This window comes from Scleropages formosus, chromosome 5, assembly GCF_900964775.1.
Source record: "Scleropages formosus chromosome 5, fSclFor1.1, whole genome shotgun sequence".
NCBI lineage: Eukaryota > Metazoa > Chordata > Actinopteri > Osteoglossiformes > Osteoglossidae > Scleropages > Scleropages formosus.
Window position 1 is genome coordinate 26,652,500 of NC_041810.1, and position 13,246 is coordinate 26,665,745.

General features: G+C 46.4%; 1 protein-coding gene across 2 annotated transcripts in view; it reads right to left on the reverse strand.

Moving 5' to 3' along the window:
* lsp1a (lymphocyte specific protein 1 a) overlaps positions 1-12,281 on the reverse strand; it is a 32,815-nt gene extending 20,534 nt beyond the window's left edge. For both annotated transcript variants that reach the window (XM_018765505.2, XM_018765504.2), the window contains exons 1-4: positions 11,893-12,281; positions 5,550-5,696; positions 1,345-1,717; positions 708-847 (exon numbers count right to left, since the gene is read on the reverse strand). In XM_018765505.2, coding sequence (XP_018621021.1) covers positions 708-847; positions 1,345-1,717; positions 5,550-5,696; positions 11,893-11,951 — 719 coding nt within the window. In that variant the 5' untranslated portion in view covers positions 11,952-12,281. The remainder of the gene's footprint in view (positions 1-707; positions 848-1,344; positions 1,718-5,549; positions 5,697-11,892) is intronic.
* Between the last annotated feature and the right edge of the window lie 965 nt (positions 12,282-13,246).

Here is a 13,246-nt window from a genome sequence, read left to right on the forward strand (position 1 = left end):
ATGGCAGTACATTCAAAGGAGTCTCAGTCTTTAATAAACTCAACGAGCCTACAAGTACATGTAACTAAAATAATTCGAGCGAATATGAAACGGCGACGCCATATCAGTTTCTGTCGTTTTCCCTCGTAGTAAAAGAAAACAATTCCTCATAGCAGCCCAAGACCACCCAGTTGCTCCCTTCTAGCATGCTGGCCATAAGGAGCCCAGTTGCAGTGAAACACCTTGTTTACCTTTGTCGTGTGAAGGACAATGAGGAGGAGGAGGAGGACCTTCTGTGCTCGGCCATGTCTCACTGCAGCCCGTCAGGCTGATAGCAGCCGCCCCCCTGGATTGCAGAGTGTGTTTGAGGCTGGCCGAGCCCAGGAAGGATGTTGTGTAGCAGGAAGTGGGGACATCCACCGCTCTACTGTTCGTTTCTACGTGCTATTAAAGTGTTTCCCTCTCCACAGTGACATTAACCTCTTTCTTGTGTTTATCTCCACTGCTTTTGCAGATAACGTCAACAGAACGCTGACACGTTTCAAAAAATGTCACTTGCAAATTAAGACATACCATATTTAACCTTGTGTGTCCGTTTCAGACATGAAAATTCTGATTTATTTTATTATAAAGGACCTAAGGGCTCATTTTCAGGGCTTAATCTTACTGTGCTGGATGTGTCACTGTCCCCACACATGCATGAAATCTGCTCAGTGGACCTTGGTTACCTTGGGGACCGCTTTGTTTTCATGAGCGGTGTCTCTTCCACACTGGCTGTGTCCCCGTTGGTGTGGACATGCCTTGTTTCCTGCTGCAGGAAGACCTTGGAGGTGTAGGAGATCTTCATCTCTTTCCTCTTCTCATTTGGCTGGAATCAAACATGTTATGAATAACCACTGGAAATTCACTCCATTTCACACGGCCTGCCAATGTCAGCAAGCGCATATCACCGAGTCTGAGCACTTCTAAGCTGCTGTACTTACAAAAATCACAAAAAGTGCCCGTGATACTGAAATCTTTCATCAGAATTTGTTAATTTTTTCATTTAACATGGCTGTCTAACGAGTCCATGTGGAAATAAATTACAAAAACTGAACAATAAAATTCCTTTTACTGCAACATGGTTGCTTGCAAAAGTATTAAGACCCTTGGCAAAATTATACATTTCACTGGATAACAAAACAATGCTCAATATTTATTTATTTCCCTGTGATATTTTAATTAAAAAATAGTACTCATACTCATGAAACTAATACTACTTGCATAATTTTGTTATCCATGAAAACACGTAATTTCGCCAAGGATCTGAATACTTTTGCAAGTCTCTTTATTGTAAAAAATTAAGGAGTTATGAGCCTATATCACCTTTTCCTCAATACTTCTTTGTTCCTCCTCTTGCTTCCTGACAATCTGCCTCTCCTCCTCCTCTCGTTCCCTCTCCCTCTGTCTCCGCAGCTCCTCCTGTCTCTGTTCCTCTTCATCCTGCTCCTTCCTCCTTCGACTGCTCTCGCTTTCCCTCCTCCCCAGGTCCTCATCCTCGCCCCAGTGCGGCCGCCGCTGCTGCCACCCCTCTGTAACCGTGGCAGTTCCACTCGTGCCACGTCTCTCATCCTCCTCAGCTGCATTCTGCTCCTCCAGCCTCTGCTGCCGGTGCCGCTCCAACTTCTGGGTCCAGTCACTGAAGCCCTCATCCTCCTCCAGGGCAGACTGGCAGCTGGGCTTCACCTTGCTCTCGTACCTGGGGACATTTATTTATTCAGCTGACACTTAAAAGCAGCTCATAGTAATGTATGATAATGTTACTTACACTGATTTAACCCTTTTACACAGCTGGGTAATTTTTACTGTGCCATTTTAGGGTTACTTCCTTTCTCAAGGGTACTACAGCAGGAGAAGATAGGGTTCAGATGTGGGTCCGTCAAGCCCAAAGATGGTGCTGCACCATTTTATCTACACACTAAATGTTTCCAGGGTAATTTAGTAAAAGAGCTACATAAGAATAGGGGAGAAAAAGAACTGAACGTTTTCAGAGGTTGTTCTGGCGACGCAGTGGACCAGCGGCAGGCGGTCTGTTACTATGGGATTTTGGCCTGTTGAAGTTGCAGACGCTGCCGGACTCCAGAGCTGTCAACAGGCCCGATAAATCCAGCTGCCTGACCCACACACCTGCAGTGGAAGAGCACAAAGAAACGGCCCCCTGGGGGCCGGAGCAACAGGACGGGGGACTGGGGTTTCACCGGCCATGGCTGTATGGCGGAGAGCAAGTTCATCCATTAGCGCCGCCACCCGGGGATCAAAGCAGAGCCGGGAAACAGATGCTGCACTGTTCTCAGAGTCTCAACGTTTCTGCTGTTCTTCCTCTCCCACTGCGGGCTACAGGAGTGAGGTCATGTGCAGATGGAAGACATGGGATCATGTGGGGTCACACCAGTGGGAGGCGGTTAAAAAGGCAACTGCCGATTCCCCGGCAACATAAAGACAGCCAGTTTAAAAAAAAAAAACACTGACTGTTGGTTGTAGAAAGGGAGCACAGTAATAAAGCTTTGTCACAGGGTGTGAACATTTTCTTAGCAAAAGCGGAGATCAAATTCCTTCCACATAAATGTTGGCAAACACCTGTGACAGGTGATAGAAAGCTAGGTCTGTGGTCTCCATGGAAACAGAAGTGGCAAACAAAGACAGAAACTAACCTGATCTGATTGCCATTTAAGAGCAGAGGTCTGTAGGGGAACAGCAAGACCCATTTGGGATTTGAATAATTTTGAAAACTTGCATATTTCTTTACTTTCCAGACACAAGACACATCAGTTTGTCTCAGGGTAGCAGGAAAATAGAGGACAAAGAGGACGAGCTGCACCCAGACGGATGGACTCAATCACAGTGAAAATGGGCACAATCCCTTCAACGTGGCACAGTGATACAGCAAGTAGCGGTGCTGTCTCACAGTGTGTGGGTGATGCGAGAGAACATGGGTTCGATCCCTGCTGAGTTTGTGTGGAGTTTGCATGTTCTCCCTGTGTCTGCGTAGGTTTCCTCCCACGGTCCGAAGACATGCTGTTCAGGTTCATTCATAGTGTGTGTGTTCCACTGATGTATGGATGAGTGACCCAGTGTAGATAGTGTATCTAGCAGTGTAAGTCACCTTGGTGAATAAGGTGTGGGCTGATAACACTACATAGAGTTCATTGGAAGTCGCTTTCAAGAGTCAACATTGACTACACATCAGCTGAAAACAACTAAGAAAGCTTACTAAGCATGCAGAGCCGGTCAAAAGCACTCAGTTGTTATACGTGGGTGGAAGGTAGGGGGTGTTCAATAGCAAACGTGACTTGACGTATAGGCAAGCAAGGTTGGATCAGACCCCGTGGAGAAAGATCAAGATGTGCTTAGACCAGACCTGCTCCCATGGAGTGCATGTATGCATTACATCATTTTGATTGTGTAACGAAACTGAACAATAAAGGTAAGTGGATTCGACAGATCTTGTCTCTTGGTTCTGAATGGTGAGCAGGTGCAAAACTTCCGACTTTTGTGGGCACACAGGAGCACTTATGACACACGCTGGAGTTGCCAGCGAGATTCTGCAAAGGCAGAAATCAAGACTTGTCCTTCCGAACACAACCTTATTGTTTGATGAGACATACGTGTGCTCACCGCAACCAAGGTAAATGTTACAGGAGTATTGCTCCAGGCAAGTCTGTTCCGAGGCTCTTGAACTACAGAACATCTGACTTCGAGGGGCGGAAATTAATAATCTGAGCCAAAAGCATAGCTGGAGTCTGAACACTCCCTATGTGAATGAGAAGAAGAACACAGTATATATCAGGTTGTGGTTTGCAACGGGATGATAGCAGTTATTTTCCACAATAAATCTTACAGAACTGCCCTCCATCTTTCTGCACTTGCACCTGACAGCAAGTCAAGGCCAAAAAAGGTTAGTTAATTAAAAGGAACAATGAAGCATGAGATTTTTAATGACACCATGCACCTTTCCCTCTCCTGCGCTTGTCAGAAACCCTGTAATGAAGGTCCATTTCATCTTTGCGGGAGCTGTCTACCTGGAATGCAACATACATTCCAGTGGGAGATTAAACTCATTTTCGAAGGAAAACCAATGTTACCAGATAGCAGGTTTTGCATCAAGAATGGAACATACTGGTGACAAAAACCTAATCCAGGACTTGCATTCCTCTCCTATAAAATCACAGATTCACACGCCAATATTTATGGCTTTCTCAATAAATGGCGCTAGCTCATAGTGCAGAAATAAAGGTTGTACGTTTATGAGCTAATGTTTGATCCTATCATTCAAGCCCAAAGGGTGTGAAATATGTGTTTCCTGCAGGCTACAAGGACACACACACACACACACACATTTTCAGAACCGCTTGTCCCTTACGGGGTCACGGGGAACCGGAGCCTACCCGGTAACACAGGGCGTAAGGCCGGAGGGGGAGGGGACACACCTAGGACGGGACGCCAGTCCGCCACAAGGCACCCCAAGGGGGACTCGAACCCCAGACCCACTGGAGAGCAGGACTGCGGTCCAACCCACTGCGCCACCGCACCCCTGCTACAAGGACATCCATCTTATAATTATGTTACAATTATTTGTTATGTGTGGATTCGATTTGATGTTTATGCCCTCACAAAAAAGATCTCTCATCATTCATTCGGGGTGCATATTGCAGAGATGCAAATGCATGTGATGTCCTGCTGTTTCCTGGGCTGTGTCAAACTATCCAAGCTGGAGTAATAAAATGGGCAGCTGAAAGTCATCTTCATGAGACATAGAGAGAGAACGAGAGTGAGATATGGAACGAAAGACAGGAAAGAAGTGAAAGACCAAGTGAGCCATTTCCATGGTGACCATGTTTACCTCTGCTGTAAACATCCTCCTTGCACTGAAAGCCTTCTCCTTGTCCTTCAGCTGAAGAATGGACCGGAAGGGTGATTACACCACAACGATTTGGGAAACTGACTTGTAACCAGGAAGTCGAACATACCAGAGTCTCCAGAAGGATCTTGTCTTACAAGATCAGTTGTGTGGTTGTGATGTTAAATTACGTATTAGTAATGTGGGTGTGTAATGGTCATTTTTCTTACTGAAGATCCTCCCTTTCCAGAAATTCAAGATGATGTCATCTGGACAGGATGGAGGTTTACCAAACAGATCCCAAGACCTGATGACTCTCTGATGAGTCTTATACAAGATAACCAACTAGATACATTAAAAGCATTCCACTGTTCCGCTTTCCTGCATAGAATCCCTGGGTCTTCTATGCTCAAGAATCAGTATCTGGAGTTGAGACGTCAACAGCAAAATGCGACACCTGGACTTTGATTCAACTAAAGCTACACTTTACATCCAAACTGAAGACACAACACAAAATGAGTGAAATTAATGTGACTACAATAAGGCCTAAGAGATTCAACCCTGTAGCAGAGAGAACTATTGAAGGACATTATGGTATCAAGTCCTTTCTGGCTCCATGCAAATCCCACCCATGGAATCTTTGGTACCCTCAGAGCAGCTCTGAGGTCACAAAGGTGATCGGCCAGGTGCTTACGGGCTATCGTCAGCTGGAGACCCTCCATCTAGCGATGCCTCCTCGGTGCCAATCTGGCTGTTGCGCTGCCTGATGGACTCTCGAGCTCGACGTCGCCGCTCTCGCTCGATCTCCTCTGCATCCTCCATGCTTCGCTGAGCGGTCACTCTGTCGGGAGAAGGGCATAGAAGAAGAAGTGTGGAGACGAGCATGAACAGAGTAAATTAGCAAACAGGTCTATTCTTTCTTGAAGGCGGTGATTCCATATGATGTCCAGTAGACATTTCTATAGCACACAGGGAGTAGCAATATTTTCAAAACCAGACAAGTATTCAATGTTATAAAGAAGTAAAGCACTATTAGTCTATTTCAAGCAAGGTTGTTTTTAGGGGGTCTTAATTACACATCATAGTTCTGAGACCATCAAGTGAACCATTTAGAACCACTGGGATGTGGATGGATCTGACTCAAGAGCTAATATCGGCGAACGCCCGAGCACCAGCGCCCAGCTGTCAGGAAGATCTGAAAACACTGTTTACGTCTAAGGTAAACGCGCAGACCCACTTTTGACCCAGGGGTCAAGCAGCAATAACAGTCTCGTGACCCTCTGAGTGTCATCCAACCAGAACCAAAACGCTGGATGTTGCAACAGCAGAAAAACCTCCGGTTCTTAACATTTTCCAACATTCTGAGAAAAGCCGGTGAATTTTTGAGCCAAAATGTTGTGAGACCATAGATGCATCAGTAAGTGTCTTTTTCCATGTCTAGCGGTCTGCGTTTGAGCTCTGCCAGACCGCTCTTCGTGGCAGCAGGTGAAATGCCAGCGTGGCACTGCTGAATTGCACGAGCCGAAGTCTCTGAGTCAGTTTTGGGCTCGAAGACAGGAACAGTTTGCTGTTTGAGACGAGGCCCCCGATGTTGTTTGCTCATGCCTGGCCTCACAGGGATTATTCTCACCAGCAGCTACCTCTGCCTCACCAGTGAAGCTCTTTGTCTCCATGGAGACCATGTCGCTTGTTCCACTTTCGCGCCTGTGTCAGGAAGGTGGTGAGGGGACACACAGGAGCTTTTCATGCACACACAAACACACGACTGTTATGCCACCCTGTTCTCTCTAACCCAGGGCTAAACACTGAAAGAGCATCAAGGTTGATCTCCAAGCTTTCTTCTATGGTTGTGCTTCAGTGGACTGCCGGCTTATCTCCCATTTGTTTATCCCATGGTCCCGAGCAGCACTGCAAATGAGATGTGTGGTCTCACCACCTTAGGGGGTGGGAGGCAGCAGGCTCGTGAATGGCTCCCATCTGTAACTTGTAGTGTCCGGTTACGGCCGGCATTCTGTTTGGCTTCTGGATTAATGTAGGCAGCACGGGTCACTAATGGCCCCCTAATTAGTCCCAGACCACTGCATGGACCGTCTGCTCTTGTGGCTTTTGGTTGTCCCCCCCTTTTATGATGAGCTTTAAAACATCTGTTTTGGTGGGGCGGTCCATAAATACACCCTGGGATCACAGGCGAAGCTGTCTCTGTTGGATCACCTTCAGGGCTATTAATGCTCTCGGTTCTTGAAGTCACTACCGCTCTCAGTCTCAATCCCTTTTGCTGTTTCCTGCATTCGGGCCTCTGGCCTCGGAGCCGACGCGTGACACTGGTTCCTCCTGTGTACGTGAAGAGTGGAGGAAAAGGAGGGAGGATGAAGTGGGGGTGGCGGAGGGAGGTGTAGAAGTCAGTTGAAGCGAGGCAGAGGCTTTCCACAGACCGCACAATCAGGCTTGTGGTCCAGAATCTTGGGGGTGGGGCTGGGGGTGAAGGGCCTTGATGGCCCACCTCAAGCCTGGACACACAGGCAGCCCATGCAGTTAACCCTGGATGCAGCACAGAGCCCACAAGTGCTGCAGGCTCACCACACAAAGTGGAAAGTACGCACAATTCCAAAGGGTGGAGGTGATTGTGGTGTCGCTGCGGCACCGTGAAATTACCCGGCTTCTTTATTCATACATCTTCACTCAGGATGATAGCCTACGTGCCACTTCTGGATCTCTGCAGACACTGTTGACAGCGCTGGTTTAACTGTGTGGGAGATAGACGTCATTCTCATCTCTCTATTTTGCCAGCCGCTAAGTCTGTCTTCTCCAAAACACATTCAAAACAAACAATTTTTAAGGCTCATCTTGGTTCCTATTATTATTATTATTATTATTATTATTATTATTATTATTATTATTATTACCCCACAGTGACTTCCAGTTTTATCCACTTACACAGCACTTTTCTTGTATTGGAAACTCAGTGCTTGTGTTACAGTCACAACCACACAGATAGTCGAGTTTCTCACTGAGCCCTCGACAAGCCGAGGCCCCCAAGAGGGAATCCCTCTCGAATCCATATCCAGGAAAGCCTAGAGACATGGCAGGCCCACACCTTCCTGTCACAGAGCGAGTCCCATCACGCTCACCCCTGGGAACAAAGCCACTGTGAAATGAGCGATTGTTGCTGATCCAGATGGGACGGTGTCATGTGTCGCAGGTGAGCCTGATTATCGAGCTCTGGGAGCCAACAATGGGGGCTTATTGCCAGAGCAGACACAAGAAAATAGGTCACCCCCCTCTGGATCTGTGGCAGGTTAGCCTACGCATGCAAACCTTAGAGACATACTGTATAAGTACCATGATTTACCAGAGCAAATTCTACAGGAACTCACACTTGGGAAGCCGACTGGGAAAATTTGCTACATCCCTAAAATTTCCAAAATAAAGGCACGCCTCCAGCATCCAAGCCTCCAAGCCTCATTCCCTGGTCTGGTGTGTTACTTTGTCTCAAGAGTAACCCCAACAGTGTCCTGCTCAGAGGACAGGAAGCACACATGGAGACTCTCTGAGTCCTGGAGAACTGGAATGCTTTCCCACCATGGCAGGAGAGACACATAGATCAAAAGTTCTCCACCAGCTTGACACCCCAGATCACATCCCACCACAAAGCACGCGTGTCACACCTTGCACCCAGAATTAACACCCATCCTTTTGTTTTTTCCCTCCTTGTTTATAGCTGGCTGCTAGGAGCCAGTCTTAAGTGTAACAAGATGCTCAGCATCCGCAATTCATCTACATATCAAAAACACCTCAACTTCATGCAGACCCAGCTTGAAGTTACTGAGCTTCTCACTGGCAACAACAAGGTCACTTTGGAAATATTATAGGAGGCACAACCGGCAGGATGATACCTGCTCTCACCAAAGTATGGTAATGTAATGAACACAATGCCACCAGCAATGGAGGACATGACTGCTTAGTGTTTTCCGTTTTCCCCGCTTGTCTGAAAGCCAAGTGAGGTCTGTGACACAGAGAGGGGGAAGCAGTGGGAGGAGGGGTCGGATGAGGTCATTGCCATAAAGCGAGTTTCAGCAATAAAAGAAGGCATTGAAGCAGACTCGGTGTCATTTTGATGATGTTGTAAAGCAACTCTCTGAGGACATCGCAGCTGTGTCACTGAACTGTTCGGACTAGCGCTTGAGGCCATGAAGACGTGATTTGACTTGCAGGATTCCTCAGCGCAGCGGATCTGGGGGTTCTCACGTTGTCATACCACCTTGTATGCTTTATCACAGATGATATGGACATACCTTAATTTTACAGAGAGTTTCGGCTGAATTTTCAATCCATCTATTTCCCCACATTACAGTGCAAGAACTGACGGAATGTGCCCTTCGCGTCAGTGCTGAGGTCTTGGAAATCGATGTAAGACCTTCAACAATCACCGAGTGACACACAATAAATTGCTGACTGTAATGAGTTAAACACCAAGGAGCGACCGGTCTTTCAGCTTTATCTACACTATTGTTTTCCCTATTTTTGAGTCGCCTTGGAGACACCTTGTGTTTTTTGCAGTTGCAGCACCGCTTGCATGAGATTTACACAAACGGTCTCTCCACTTTCATAAGCAACAGACTGCCGGCATTCCACCAAGTAAATCTACGCTACACTGGAAGAATGGTCAGGAAACTTCTCTGCACTTCTTTGTTTATTAGCTCTCCAAATCTCTTAAGGACAGTGGTTCAATGCCACAGTTAAAGCCTTCAGCATATGAAGCTCTGCAGGTGGCAAAGGCTCTTAAGGGCTCAGAAGGTCTTTCACCCAAATCAGTTCCTATCATCTGCAGAGCCTTTGCAAAGACGTCAACGAAAAACCGACATGCCATTTTCCGGAATTTGTTTAGGTGTTTGATTTCGATAAAGAAGTCTAAGCCGTGACAAACCTTATGCATTTGTTTGTTGTTTTTGCCATTCTTCTCTCAACACATTGGGTCCAAAGGGTGCTGGGATCCAGGCAGGGGTAAAACCCAGGGTGTTTACTTTACTTTGCTCCAAAGCAGGACAACCTTTGCTTTTGTAGAGTACACAGTGGGGGAGGCATGGGGGGTCATTGGCCCCATCACTAACCTGTCATCTGAGCCCACCATACCGCTCTGGATCTTATCACAGTCATTCCTAACAGCCAAGGTGCATACGGCTCGGGGTCGAGAAGAAGGGGGTTGTTTGTGGGCAGCTCGGGATTAAGAGATGACATGCGTGAGGCCGCATTGACCGTCGGGTGGGGGGGTTACATGGCCCGTACCTAAATGCCTTCTCTCTGACATCACCAGGACCCCCCATCAAGGTTCACCCACCTCACACACAGCATTGATTAAACCCAGAACCTGAACCGTGGCCCCACCGGGAAATGAAATCTTACACTAAATAATCCTAAATCAGAGGTGTCAGTCTCCACAGGCGTGTTTGTGTCAGACAGACAGACACACACATTCATTCACAATCGTAAGCCCACCATACCAAATGTCTGTGTATCACGCCATAGGTCTGGGAGGTTCAGGGAGGGTGTGTGAGCATACAGCCTCAGCATCAAGAGTAATAGTTGTGCAGTATTCCTGGTGGAAAATCTCTGTGTGTGTGTACTGGACGCTGTAATGTAAATTGTATGTCTTGTGTTTAGAGTGTGTGTCATTTGGAAAATCACCATACACAATTTATTTACTTATCTATTTAGTCATCCACTTATTATTTTTGCTTATTTTCTTATTTTCTCATTTCTGTAACACCCTTGTGTGTTGCCCTGTTCTGTAACATGTTCTTGTCTTGAAGGATAGAGCTGCTATGATGCAAAACACATCTCAGAGAAACCAGACAATAAATTTGTCATATCATACTGCACCTTATCTACTGTACCGCATCCTGTAATTTATTTTACTGTGCGATGCTCTGTTGGATTAACTTTAATCCCAGGTTAAAACCCAGCATGTGAAAGGATTTAAATTTGCATTTTTTGATTATGATGAGAAGGATCTTTCACAATATTTTTTTAGACAGAGCAGACAGAGCAAAACATAGGTCTCTAAATTTACCCTCATTCAAAGATTTATAACTGTAAAGTATAAATAAATAAATACTTATACATATATAAATTCTTGCAGGTTTCAGTTCACCATGTCCACCCCTCATCCTCACCTCAGCCTGAGCACAGGGTTTGCAAATGAGGGTTACATCCACAGCCCTTATTAACCACCACACCACAAAATGAGTGTAGTGGTTAGACCTGCTGTGTTTGGACCCGAAGGGGGGCAGGTTCAAATCCCATCTCCATCTGTAGTACCCTTAAACAAGGTGCTAACCTTAAATTGCTCCAGTAAAATTACCCAGCTGTATAAATGGGTAAATAATTGTAGGTAGATTAACACTAAGTCACTTTGGAGAAAATCGTCCGATAAATGAATAAATGTAAATTTGTCGCCTCCATCAAGGAACGTGGGGTACCTTCTCTCCTCTGGGGTACAGTTTCTCTTCTGCACAGCAGCATCCAACAGGGGAACAATAAAGAGGGGACAACACCCAACTCTGTCAAACTGCCCCACCGTCAGTGTTCTACACTAGAGCCAAACAGCAGAATGAGCAGAAATCCCCTAAAATCCTGATTCTCGTCACTGTACTACCTGATCTGAGCACATCTGCTTCCCATATATCCTTTATATAGGACTTCAATTTTATGTAAAACTTTCTGAACCGTCGCAAACGGAGTGTTTTACAACTTAATGTGAAACACCTGCGGAAAAATGTAGAAAAGAGACGAATTTTGAGATCATCTACATTAGCACATAAATAATAAGTGCTGAATTTTGATTTCCTTTTCACTTACATTTAGGCGAGTTCTCACTGACTCGGACGTCCTGCATAAAGGACCCCCCTGAGCTCAGGACAAAGAGTTTGTAACCAACGGCGTGTCTTAGTTCAAAATTTCCCTTATGCACAGAGAGTAGAAGTGCAGAACCGGGAGCCCCACCTCAGGAGCGGTGAACGCACCAGCCCATCACCACTCACCTGAGCAGGTTCTGTAGACCCTGCTTGTTGGAGTTTCTTCTCATGATCGCACTTGCCATTTCTGCTCTCCTCTTTTCCCTCACTGCCAACGTGAGAATATCCCGAATCTTCTCCCTCACCAGTAATAAAAGGGGCTTTCTTGCTCAGTCCTCCTGATGAGTGATGCAGGGTTTCCTGGAAGGATCTGACTATTTTTGGGACGTCTTTCTCTTTGTCCCCTTCCCTCCGGTCACGTGCAAATTCACAGAAGCCAACGCGCACGGTGATCCCTGTCAGGTCCTCTCCGCAGGGCCGCCTGGCACAAATGTGAGGCGCGAATCTCTCGGCGCTCTCTCTTTCTCAGTCAATGCCCTGCCCCCCCCAACACACACACACCTCCCCAACTCCAAGCCCTGCATGTGGTTCTCATTGAGGGCTCCACAGTGCCTGCCTTCCTTCCCCTGCAGGGTCATGTGACCATCCCCTGGGGAAAGTGTAAAATGATCCAACCACCGCAACCCACCACCTCCACCAAATCAACCCAACCAGCACACACCCACCCCAAACACCACCCCCGCCAGCCTAACAAAAGCATCGGCTCATGAGAGACGATCGAAAGCGGCCTCCCCTCCGTCACAGTGAGCAGCCATCTGTGAGGAAAATGTGCGGAACAAACTCAGGGTTCAACTTATTTTCTTTTTTTTTTTACCACTTAGTTCTTTGCCCCCCCATCATTGCACCGAACAGCTTATTTACAATTTTTTTTTCTCACCTGAAGTCAGGTTAACATTTACTAAACTACAACAAACCATAACAGGAACACACCAGACATTAATAACACACATTATTAAGTACTCACTGTCTCCGCATAATGCATTTCCCAGACATCCAATAAGAAAATGTGCATTAGTCTGCTGACAAACGCCAATGTTCCAGAAAGAAGATACTTAACTGGAAAGTGAATTACTTGTACAAATTCCAAAAGGAGTATGACATGAGTGAGAAAGTGAGGATTTGAAAAGTAACATTAAGGGGTTGGTCAGAAGCAGAGGAGCATAAAATAAAATGCTGAATATGTGGAAAATATAAACCTAAATGTCATACTTATTCTAATCAGACCGAATGTTTTTTTCTTTGGATTACTTCCCTGAATTACGTTGTCTGGTCGTGCACATGTGAGGGCTTGTTGGTCTAGGGGTATGATTCTCACACCGGGTGTGAGAGAACCCCAGAGAGACGAGTCCTGCAGCTCATACGTGTTCACATGGGTTCAAATATGGCACTGTCTATGTAGAGTTTGCAGGTTTTTCCCTCGGTTTAGGTGGTCCCCCTAGTCTGAACACATATGAGTGCCATGCCCACGCCGCCGAGCCAA